Source organism: Ursus americanus, chromosome 11, assembly GCF_024610735.1.
Source record: "Ursus americanus isolate L20-20 chromosome 11, mUrsAme1.1.p, whole genome shotgun sequence".
Lineage (NCBI taxonomy): Eukaryota > Metazoa > Chordata > Mammalia > Carnivora > Ursidae > Ursus > Ursus americanus.
In genome coordinates, this window is record NC_142137.1 from 9,290,960 (window position 1) to 9,302,593 (window position 11,634).

Here is an 11,634-nt window from a genome sequence, read left to right on the forward strand (position 1 = left end):
CTTAGATGCCACCAGTGTCGTTAATCCATGAAAGCCCTAACCACCCAAAATGATCATCAGGGGGACGTGGAAGGGGGGAGGGCAGAGGAGAAATTGCACATGGTGGTTGGCAGTGGGGAAGGCTGATGGTGTATAGGATTACCTGGCGTCTGAAATGCCGACGCAGAGCCACAGGGCTGTGTCAACGTGGTCTTGTTTTCCTTCTGAAACTAGGTGTGGATCAATCAGTGATCACTGCGGGTCCAGTAGCAGCTTCTGACAGTTCTCCTCAGGTGGTGAGGCCCAAGGAAAAGGCCTTCAACTCCACTGCTACCCACAGACTACAGCAGGAGCTGTCTTCCTCAGACTGTACAGGCTCCCGACTGAGGAATGTCAAGGTCCAGACAGCCTTACTGCCCTTGAAAGAGGCAGCCAAATGTGATCAGCAGGCTGGGCCCTGTGTTGACAGGGGCACCCAAACCAAGAAGTCTGGGAAAAGTGGGCAGACAAGGCATCGGACCCAGCAACCAGCACCCAGCAACCCCTGTGGGCAGCTGCCACCAGCAGCAGGCAGCGAGCAGACCACCCCTCACGTTCGAGACACTTCCCAAGCTCTGGAGATTACCCAGTATTTTTTTGAGGCTGTTTCTACTCAGATGGAAAAGTGGTATGAAAGGAAGATTGAGGAAGCACGAAGCCAAGCCAGTCAGAAGGCCCAGCAAGACAAGGCCACCCTGAAGGAACATATTAAAAGCTTAGAAGAAGAACTTGCTAAACTAAGGACAAAGGTGCAGAAGGAAAATTAGGACCTGGGAAGTGGCCCAGGGAGGATTCTTGATTGCTGGCTTGCAGCTCTAGGACAGCTGTGCCCAAGGTGTCCATTATCATGCACATAGTAGACTTGTCTTTTAAAAACAAGTAGAATTTCTGAAATGTGCCAGACCCATGCTTCCTGTGCCCTGAAGTTATGACGACTTCAACAATGAGACTGAAACCAGGGACAGTTGCTTAGTTTCAGGTTTCATTACAAACTCATAACCTCAGTCCAGGTTCATCTGAGGTTCAAAAGCTCAGATTAAGTGAGCCATGCTAAGAAACAGATGATGTGCGGAGCCTAAACCCTAAAATTCAGGATGTATGAAATAATATAAATCAAAAGGAAGAAGAAAAACGAAGCCCTTGTGAACTCCAGTAGTCATGCATGTGGCCCACACCTGCTGGGCCCGGATGAGAGTCTCTCTCTGTAAGAGCTGTGGCTGAGACACGCTAAATCCCCCTCTCAAAGTCCTACTTCTCAAAATGCTGACCTTTTAACCAGATGAAAACTTTATCAAATAGATTTTGAGGAGAAAAAGATTTTCATGTCACTAGATCCCGTATATCTTAAAATACTTTGCAAAGTTGGTGGGTACTTAAAATAATGAGGCATTGGCTAATAGCACTGGGAGTATTTGTTAATAAACTCAAATGAGAAAGGTTCAAATCATTGGGTCATTGTTTCTGTATTTTCAGCCAAAATACAACAATACTACAATTGATTAATCCTACTGATTTTAAAGATTACTGGAAAAACGTTCATCTAACAATTACCTGAAACGTCTATCCTTAATCACACCCACTTATCCAAGGGTACCTTTCTAAATTTGAGTTTATCGGTCTACATTTTATAAAGAAGTGAGGCTATTGCTTGAAAGTATTTCACTTCTAATTGTGTCCTGTCATTGAAGAGCCTCAAAAGTTTCCCACTGCTTTGCAGTGACTCCGTCAAGTAAAATAATTCAGTAACTTGATCCAGACCCCCCTGTTGTGCAGCTTTGTGGAGTCCCGAGGATTTTACTCTGCTCTGTGGAGGATACGACGTTATAGACGTAGCTTGGGTATGTTGAAATTTTGGATTTCTCTTCTATGCTTCTTGTCCCTCGGTGTGTGGGATCATATGCCTGTCCTCCAGATTCCGGGTATGCGCAGAAATCCCCATGCGATTTCTAGCAACACAGGAACTGAGTGACTATTGTCTCTAACTTGGAATAAAATGTTGCTCATTGAGCCGGAGAGAAAATGATTTCCTGCCATGGGCACACCCAGAAAAACACGGTATGTTTACAGCTCCTTTGTTTTCACCCAGTCAAGCTTACAGCTGTTCTTGTTAATAGTGACAGTCTGTGGACACACACACTCCTGGCAGACTGAGATCTAGATGTAGGGTGCCATCCCACAGCCCGGATAGGGGCCAATTTAATGTCCCCTCGCACTGATGTTCGTGTCTGTGAGCCTGTCTTGTTCCTCAGCCACCGGGAAGGATGTGGCGCTCTTCCCCAGACCCCTGGGGCTCCGCTCCACGGAGAGGCGCCTTCTCCCTTGGTTCCCTGCTGCGCTCCCCAGGCTGAGCCTCCCCACTGCAGAGCGAGATGCTGCCCTCAGCTTCTCGGGTCCCCTAACTGGGCGTCGCGGACAGCTTTAGAGTCCTTCCTCAGTATACCTCAATTTCTTGAACTGCCTGATGCTCAGCAAATCCTGAGATATTCAGTAAGTTGTAGTCTAAGAGTTCTTTTCACTTACCAAGTATCTCCTGCTATCCCAAGGAGTATCCTTGTTGAGAAATGCTGAAAACAAATTAAATTTTATCTAGACCGTAGAGTCTTTGGAAGGAAGGATTTTGATGATGTGACGTCTACCCATCAGAAGCAGGCCACTTTCTGTCATGAACTAGGTATTTTTGTCAAAGTCACGGTAAGAGACTAGGGAGGAATGCAAAGAGTCACAGGCACCTAGTCCGGTAGATACGTGGGTCCTTACTCTTAATAGGGAAGGCAGCAGAGGCAAGGAGGCAACACGATCAGTCAGCCTCCACCCCGGCCTCGTGGCAGCATCTCAAGATCCATAGCTTATTTTCAAAAACGGGGTTTTTGTTCTTAGTATTGTCAGAAATTCAACTTTGGGTCTGATGGGTATCTCCTTATTTTTCCCTTGTGCTTTCTGTTAAATGAGCAAATGCCACAATAGTACTCTTCCAAAGAAGCAAGACTAGTAATTGAGAGTCTGTCACGTGGATCGTGTTTGAAACGGAGATTAGAACTCTGAACAGCTATGGGGGAAAATGTGAAACACAGAAAAGCTGTAATACCGCAGTGGGGTTTTTGTTAGTGAATTACGGCGTTGAGTACAGTAAAATCTGTGGTTAGATTGAATATAGTTCTAATCTTATCTTTGGGACCCCAAAATAAAGGAATTGATGTTTTCATGCTTAAATCTTTTTTTTTTTTCAGTCAAGTGCTGATACTTGAGAGGTATGTTGTCTTCTATTTAATATTTTTATTACCTTGAATTTCACTTCCAAGTATTAAACATGGTTCTCAACACTATGGATATTAAAATCCTTATTTAAATGAAAGTGTGAATATTTACTGTATATTTTGGTTTGCGTGGTTGACCAGATTTATGGCTCCCAGAGAGAGTGCCTTCACGTAGGCACACTTTACCTTGTTTTGATAGAAGGATAACTTCTGGTAAATACATCTGCTTTAAAGTAGAGATCAGGTGCACTGCATGAAAAATAAATTTTTCAAAAGCCGATAATATGGAAGTATTTCTCAGCGCGAGCTTAAATGTTTTGTTTAAACTACTGACCTTTTAGAAAATACTGAACTGAGAACAAAACCTCACTTACAACTGTATGCAGGTAAAATAACATTTTCTAACAAATCATTCGTAAAAGCTAAATACATTTCTTCCCGTGATATAAAAGTCAAATTGATTAAGATTTAGAAGATAAAACCAGTGACCTTTTAGAATACTTATAAGAAAAAAAATTAAGATTGTTTTCTGTTGTGATTTTAAAGGGAAATATTCTTCTGTAGTATTGTTGGTCTATGATAAATACGAATGTATTAAATCCATGAGACACATAATCAGAAAACAGCACAGAAATTTTCCTAATGCAAACCAGAGTGGGTAAAAAGTAATTTCCTTTTCCTAGTAAACAAAAATAGCAAATTTAATCCTGATAGAATTTCTCAAATGCCTGACTAAAGGAAGGAAATAGGCTGTGGCCATTTCTAGTTTGGCACAAAGTGACAATTTGCTTTCGATTCTGCTTGGACCTTGCTCTACATAATCCCAGTTTTTTTCCACAGTAGATGTGAGCTGTTTCCTTCTGTGGTTTGACTAGCATTTTTCTTCCACAAAAGAGACAATTTAGGTAAGTGTGGGTCTCAGCCTCTCCTGAGTGTCTGCTTCTGTGACTCCAATACTACAAACACTAGAGAGTATGTGCTGCTTTCCTCAAGTATTATAAAGTCCTCTGCAGGCCCACGCACCACAACGCCTGTGCTGAGTGTAGAAACTTCTAACGCGATGGCACACTTCAAAGGAGGTCATGATGCAGGGACAGTCAGTATGCTAAATCATAACCCTAGCCACTTATCCTCATGCTAGAAAGCTTTGGTATTTAAAAAGTTTTAAGATAAATATTTGACTTATTGTAGTTCAAATACATGAACTGAACAAGTACTGTAAAATTAAACTTGAGGAACAAAACTTTAACATTCAACCAAGAGTGTATTGTGCGGGTTTTTGTTTTGTTTCGTTTTAGAGGGTGGGTAGGGGATGAGGGAGAGGGAGAATCTTAAGCAGGCTCCATGCCCAGCCCGATGCAGGGCTCGATCTCACAACTCCGAGATCATGACCTGAGCCAAAATCGAGTCGGCACTTAACCAACTCAACCACACAGGCACCCCCACGTGAGTACAGTTCACAGGGAATATCCAGAAAGGTAATTTGTTGTCTAAGCCAGAACACTGATAAAGATGCTAAACAAAATGTTTCACCAGTTCAAACCTGGCCAACACCTTAACGAGCATGTTCCATATGGGAGAAGTTGTTTAGCCCAAGATTTATTTAGCACTCAAAAGTTGTCCATTATTATTTAAGATTATAATAATCTTAGCCTCTGGAAGATGAAAATTCAATTTGTAGTCTTTTGCCCAACACTTTAAAAAACAATAAAAACAAATCCCAGGTTTTGTTAGGTTTTCTTGGAGTCTGGTATTTGCATCATACAAACTCTCAAACCACAAGCTCTGACATACACCACTGCTAGGAAGAACGTCCACAGGTCACTGACTCCTGCACCTCATGGAAGGATGATCTGTCATGTCAAGACCTGAGATTCAGTAGAAGCTGCGTCTACTTGAAGAGGTACGTTGTGCCGCACAAAGAAAGCGTCCCCTGTTCAGAGACCGTTCACAAGTGCTTCTGTCCATCAAATGGCCTTGCAGTAGGACAGACCTGATAACTAGCTCATGCATTTTGAATGAGATTACCCGGCTGAAGGATATTCAGAATTATTTTGTCTTGTGGGCTGAGGCTGTGGGAGGGGAGGGTGGACCCTGGCCATGCAGGCAGGTCATGGACAAACGCCACCATCGGCTTCTCTCTCTGCTCTGGGATGCAGAGTCCAGGACTAGGTAACCATTTATTGTTCTGCAAAATTTCTCCTACATTTTTCAGGTGCTGGTCAGATTCTTGGATTAACTTTTTAGATCTGTGTAAGAACAGACGACATCCGTCTGTAGAACTGCCAATCCGGCCTCTTCCATAAGCTTTCACTTTCACTAAATTAACTGTTGTACATTTGGTCGGAGTGTCCTCAGGTCAACTTCTCATCTTCAATGTATTCTTCGAACTTTTTCTTCCCATCACTGGAGGAGAACCTAATGCACCAAGGACCGTCCCTGATGGCTTCACTTCTGTGTGGATGCTAAGGTAATTGCATCAGGTTCACCCAGACGCTGGCTCTTTTTGGTGAGTGCTTCAGCGTGCTCATTAAGCGTCCTCTTTCCAACAAAGATCTGTATTCCCGGGGTGATCTTCTCAGAGAATCCTCGGACTACCGGATCACGTCACATCTGAAGAACCTACCTGAACAACCTACAGTGATGCAGAAAGATTTTTTCAAGAAAGGTCCAGGGTATCTCCTGAGGTCAGTATGCTTTCTTAAAATATTGACTTACACAGTATTATATGTCAATTCTATATTGGCAGAAAAATCAGTAAAACCTTTATTGACATATAATTCACATACCACACATGCAAAATATACGATTCAGCAGACTTCAGTATATTCAGACTTGTACAACCAACACCCCCAATCTAACTTCAGAACGTGTTCCTCACCCAGCAGAGAAACCCCATATCCAGCAGCAGTTACTTCCCGTGCTGTCCACAGCCCTGGGCAACCGCCTCTTTCTTCCTGTTTTAGGTACTTCGTCTAAACGGAATCCTACAACATGGGATCTTGTGTGACTGGTCTCAGGTTCATCCCTGTGTAGCAGCCGTGTAGCAGTACTTCATGCCTTTTTATTGCTAAATAATACTCTACAGACATCTTATTGGATCATTTGTCAGCTGATGGGCATTTGGATTGCTTCTGCTTCTTGGCTATAATGAATAATGCCGCTATGAGTATTCCTGTACAAGGTTTTTGTAGAAAGATTTTCAGTTCTCTTGGTTGTAAACCTAAGAGGAAACTGCTGAATTGTATGGTAACTTAATATTTTAAGCAACTGACAGTCTGTTTTCCAAGTGGCTGTGCCATCTGATATTCCCACAGCATGTCTGAGGGGTCCCATTTCCCTACATCTTTACCAACATTTGCTATTAACTGTTTTTAATTATAGTTATTCCAGTGGATGTGGTACTGTTTCGATGTGGTTTTAAGTTGCATTTCCCAGAGGGTTAATGGTGTTGAACATCTTAAGTCCTGACTACTTGTACTGGTTTTGCTGCTTGAAATGCTGACACATCCAAAAACATTTTCAAAATGCAGGGTATGTTTTTCAGTGTCAAGGCAATTGTTCTGATGTGCTTTTGTTTGCACTGATATGCCATGCTCCACGTTCTGACATTTTCCCAAGTACTCTACAGTTTGACTTGCTTTTAGGCTGCCCATCGTTGAGTCTAATCTGCTCAATGATACATACAGAAACTCTGAAAGTCTTTCAGAATAATGCTATAGTTAAGATTTTGCCAAAGCAAGGTTTTTTTCTAACTCTTTGAGCTGCATATTGCCTTGAGTAATCATCATCCGGATTGTATCCTGTAGAAGAAAGTGAAAGCTGGTCACTGTTTTACTTGGTTAAACAAGGTACAGCTCTATCATTTCATTTGTTAGGGACCAACACTGAGAATTGGAACAACTGTGTGTTAGGAAAGCCCCAAATTGACAACTAAGGGCGCACAGTGTTTGGCATACTTTCTTAAACCCCACTTGCCACACTTCCCAAACCATCATGCTGTCCAATTTATAATCTTCTCATGTGTATACATATGTCTAGTTTAACAGAAAAGTCAGGTGATGCTACTGTAAAGACTGTAAAATTTCAAATATCATTTGAGTGGAAAATTGGTAACATTAAAAGGAAGGATCAAGATGTACATACATCTCCATGATCCTTATATTCCAAAAAGTCTATTAAACTTAAAAAAAAAAACTAATACAAAATGGTCAGGGCCTGTCCTCACCATGATCTTGTTCTCACCTCTTCGGTGGCACTTTTGTTTCTTTTGAATTCTTCCCTTGCCCAGTCCTTCAGATATTTGCGATCAGAATCATTTGGAACTTCCCGAATTGCTTGCAAAATCCTTCTGTAGAGAAGGAGAACTTGTTGCCTTCTCATGAACTGTAGAAGGGAGGAAACATGTCAATTACAACTGCAAAATCTACAGCCCAGAGGGCTTTACTTTAGGAAACCAACTAAATAGAGGACTTCCCTTTGCTCCTCAATTTTGAAAATGGCAAAGAAAAACTTCCCTTTTAAGAAAAAGGCAAAAAGTGTATTTGGGCTCTTTGCTTACTGCTTTGTCAAACCTAAAACCCTTTAACATCAAGAGATGACCACTGAGCAGGAAAAGGACTACCAGTTACTAGGAGCTGTAACTACAGTAACAGCACTTTTTTTAAACCAGTGCAGTTAAAATTCTTTGGCAATCTCACTCTTTACCATAGCTCAGTACAACAGACAGAACAGTCTTCAACGTGGCAGAGGCATCAAAGTTCCAAGAGTTCCACAGCCCGCCCGCCTCAGGAACCCAGGGTTGGAGGGCAGCCCCCTCCTCCCCACCCCCACCGCAGGCTTCCGCATCAGGGAGTCCTGCCCCCGCGACCCATTCCGCAGGGTGGGCTGGAGGGAGAGCTGCATAATTGAGATCAGATCCTGGAAAGCTGCCCTAGAAGGCTGGCGAAAACGGGTGCTACCTGCTTTAGCGTTAGCGTCGCCGGGGGTAAGCGGGAAGTAGCCATTTCCTCCAGTAGTATCATTCGCCGTAGAGCTCCAGTGCGCAGGAGCGGAAGTGGGGGCGTAACCAGGGGGCGGGGTGAGCTCGGTTTCCTGGGAGACCGCCTGTCGGTTACAGCCCCCGGCCAAATTCCGCACAGTCTTGTCTGAACTGAAGCGGTTGGAACCAGTAATGAGCTAGAAAGCTTTGGGCAGTTTTGTTCTAGAACGCATTTTCGTGGGGCTGCGAGGGGATAGTGGTTCTTGCGTCACAAACAGTTGTGAGAATAGGAGTGGTAAGGCAACTGGCACAGTTCCTGGCACGGTGGTTAGGTTTGAGAGTGAGGGGTGAAATGATGTGTGTATTCCGGTTGAGCTTTTTGAATGCGTATAGTCAGAAATAACAATTTAAATGTTTAATTTTAATGTTTGTGTCCTGTTCTGTCGTTTTTGTTTTCATCCTGGTCTTTTCTGTTTGCAACCATTTCCCCCGTGCTGGCATCTTCATGCCATTAGTTATGTTCATCTTAAATGTAAGGTTATTTTACCAGAAAAAGTGGGTTTATTTGGAAATAGAGAATTGCAGCTGGGGACATGCAAGCTATGGAAAAACTACAGGCAAGTCCAATAAAGGAGAGGAACTTATTTTACAGAGATGGAAGTTGAGAGGGGTTGTTTTGAAAAGTCATTGGGAAAAAGCAAGATGATTTTTCCAAGGGGAGTTGGAGTTGCAAGGGTGATTGCAAAGGTAGTCGATTGCTTGCACAGTGCGCCTCACATCTTTTTCCCCCTTCGGACTGTAACTGATAATTCTTTCCTGTTGACCTTCTGCTGGGATCTATAATTGGCACTTCTGTTGGAGTCTGTAATTGACCATTATTCTTGGGACATTGAGTGGTCCAGCTTTCTAGTCTCCCGACTCTGCTTCAATGAAGTCTCCTTTTGTTAATTTTCACATATTCATTCTCATGAGGTTTTAAATGGCTGCTCCTTTGGAGTTTTCAGTTTTGTATCACTGATAATGAGGAACGGAATGTCCCCACAACTTAAGCTTTTATTTCCTCATAATTGTTTTATCCTGCCAACACACACTGCCCTTAGGTTATGTAAGTAGGGTTGGTGAATCTTTGCTAAATTAAAATACAGCCCAAAATGTTCATTTGGTTACCCGTTTACTGAGCATTTACTTGATCGCCTCACTTGCCAGAGTCCTTTGGTGCTCCCTTTTCCTAACTGTGTTCTTTGGGCAACTTCATCTCTCCTGGCCTCCTCCTTCCTCCGTAAAGTGAAACAGGATCTACCTCAGAGTCGCGTTGTATGTAATGCACTGAGAACAGGACCTGCCGCATACACTCCAATGTCTAGCTTTCTTGAACATTACCAGGCATTGTATGGGTGATGCTGTGATTACTTTTTTGAAGTTTCGTCTAATTGACAATAGCAATTCATTTTTTTCTTATAAAAATTAGTGAAATTAGTGAAATATCCCCTGCCACTTATTTTATGAATTGTCATGATTGGTCCATTTATGGTGATCAAGGTTTTTATTCTAATTTATGTGGCTTGTCTGCCTGTTCTTTTAAAAATTTGTTTATATAGCTTTAAGAAGTCTGTATGGTCATGTATTTTTCTTTTGAGGCTTTCAATTTCAATTTCTCCCCTTCGAAGCTTTGCAATTCTACATTGTCTTCATTGTTAACGTTTAAAATATTTACCACACCTAGTTTGCCTTATGGCTTGATGTGGATGTCCATCTTTTTTCCAATTGCTAAACTATAATTTTGACACCATTTATTAAATCATTCTTTCTTCTCGGGCTTTGATGTCCATATGGTAAATTTTTTTAGGATTTGAACGAAGTGTTCAGGGTTATTTCTTGTAAGACTAGTACATTTTACTATTTGGCAGAACTAACACCTGTAGTTTCTTGAGAATCTTTTGTATCCTTTCCCTCCAAATCATTAGATCTTTATTAAAACTAACAGTGTTGTCTTCTCACATTAATTTATAGATTTTATACTAGTTGTTCCCATCCAGAAACAGTCACTCATGTTAGACACTGCAATACTGTCATGAGTAAGGCTCCCACTTCGGGCAGGAAGACATAAGACGGGAGCATCTAAGTCCCATGCAGTATTACAGACGTCAGGATTCATACCTGAGGGCTTATCTATCAAGTGTTTCCAGAAAGGCACATTAGGGAAGAAAATTCCAAAGAACATCTAGAACACTGGTAGATTCCAGGACCTCTGGTTTTCTGTGACCAGATCAGCTAGTGGTGTGGGGATTCTGGGAGAGAAGGGACAGGAGAGTAATACCCCCTCTTCACCATAGGGAGCTCTAAAGTGATTTGTCTGGGATACCACCAGAGTAGCCCAGACGACAGATTAGAAGCGGTACAGCTGTAACACAAGCAGAGCAGAAGGGAAGATGGGATAAAGTGTCTAAAAGACTGGACAAGATTGGTGTTTGAAGACGAGAAAGCTCTAGAGTTCGAGCTCCGAGGGAGAGCAAGCCTACTCTCAATAACGCCCTCCGTGACTCAGGGGTGTCCTGCTTCTTACCCCACCCCTAGCACAGTCCCTCCTAGGTCTCCTGGGACTGCTTCCATGCTTCCCAACCCTTCTTTCATCACAGCACAAGCTGAAAAAGGGACTCCTGGGTACCAGCTGGGACGCTCCAGCTTACATGGTACAATTTCAAAGGCAGATACGAAAGACCACATCCTCGTCAGAATGTTGCTGTCTTTCCCTACCCGACCCATCAGAGGGCCATGGCCAATGAATTGTGAGTGGAACAAACGACGTCACCTAGATCAAAATCTTTACAAGCCACTGTTTTTCACGAACTTCTCTCTCCTCTGCCGCCAGCCCAGCGTGCTGCAGCTCACCCACCGCGGACGTGAGACACCAATGAGAAACCCTTACCGCAGTGAGCCACTGAACTGGTGCAGGCCTGGGCAGCACGGCGGAAGCCAGGGACAGCCAACTGATGGAGCAGACAAGATCGTTCCCCGGCATACCTTTTACACACCTGCCGTGTTCCAGTAAGAATGGTCACAAATTATATCAACAGTGGTATATATTTAATAATCTTCAGAATATAGGCTGCATAGCTTTTTAGGATAAAAAATGATATAACCTCAGGTACATGCTTTAGGACACTTGGTTAAACAACAAGCAATCTGTGTTTTGATGACCACCTCAAAAGAGTGGCAAACTTCACAGTGTAACCTGAAAACAGATGTGGAGATAGACAATTACATCATGGCATGTTGTCTACAAAAGAACATTCTGACAACTTAAATAGAACACAGCACACAATTTGAAGTATTCAAGCAGTGCTTTCTGGCCAAGTAAAAATCATCTGAAAACCACTGATG

The 11,634-nt window shown here is 42.8% G+C and overlaps 2 protein-coding genes across 11 annotated transcripts in view; one reads left to right on the forward strand and one right to left on the reverse strand.

Moving 5' to 3' along the window:
• Positions 1-11,237, forward strand: part of ANKRD6 (ankyrin repeat domain 6) — a 188,035-nt gene extending 176,798 nt beyond the window's left edge. For 6 of the 10 annotated variants that reach the window (XM_087865318.1, XM_087865319.1, XM_045807063.2 and 3 more), the window contains one exon: positions 214-4,702. In XM_087865318.1, coding sequence (XP_087721444.1) covers positions 214-785 — 572 coding nt within the window. In that variant the 3' untranslated portion in view covers positions 786-4,702. Of the gene's footprint in view, positions 1-213; positions 5,960-11,122 lie in introns of those variants that run through there. The other 4 variants (XR_015726022.1, XR_015726023.1, XR_015726024.1 and 1 more) reach the window with 4 other exon arrangements.
• Positions 6,015-8,315, reverse strand: LYRM2 (LYR motif containing 2). Its single transcript, XM_045807068.2, has 3 exons — positions 8,234-8,315; positions 7,518-7,658; positions 6,015-7,075 (listed from the first exon to the last, which is right to left on the reverse strand). Exons 1-3 carry the CDS (start codon positions 8,294-8,296, stop codon positions 6,995-6,997), a joined length of 285 nt encoding a protein of 94 aa, XP_045663024.1. The 5' UTR covers positions 8,297-8,315; the 3' UTR covers positions 6,015-6,994.
• Positions 11,238-11,634: the final 397 nt, after the last annotated feature.

What these genes read in the sequence shown, in the direction of transcription:
- LYRM2 (XM_045807068.2), bottom strand. Translation starts at nt 8,296, where the DNA reads ATGATACTACTGGAGGAAATGGCTACTTCCCGCTTACCCCCGGCGACG. An exon ending in CGACGCTAACGCTAAAGCAG is followed by an intron (nt 7,659 to 8,233) that starts GTAGCACCCGTT and finishes TCCCTTCTACAG; the next exon opens with TTCATGAGAAGGCAACAAGT. An exon ending in ACAAAAGTGCCACCGAAGAG is followed by an intron (nt 7,076 to 7,517) that starts GTGAGAACAAGA and finishes TTTCTTCTACAG; the next exon opens with GATACAATCCGGATGATGAT.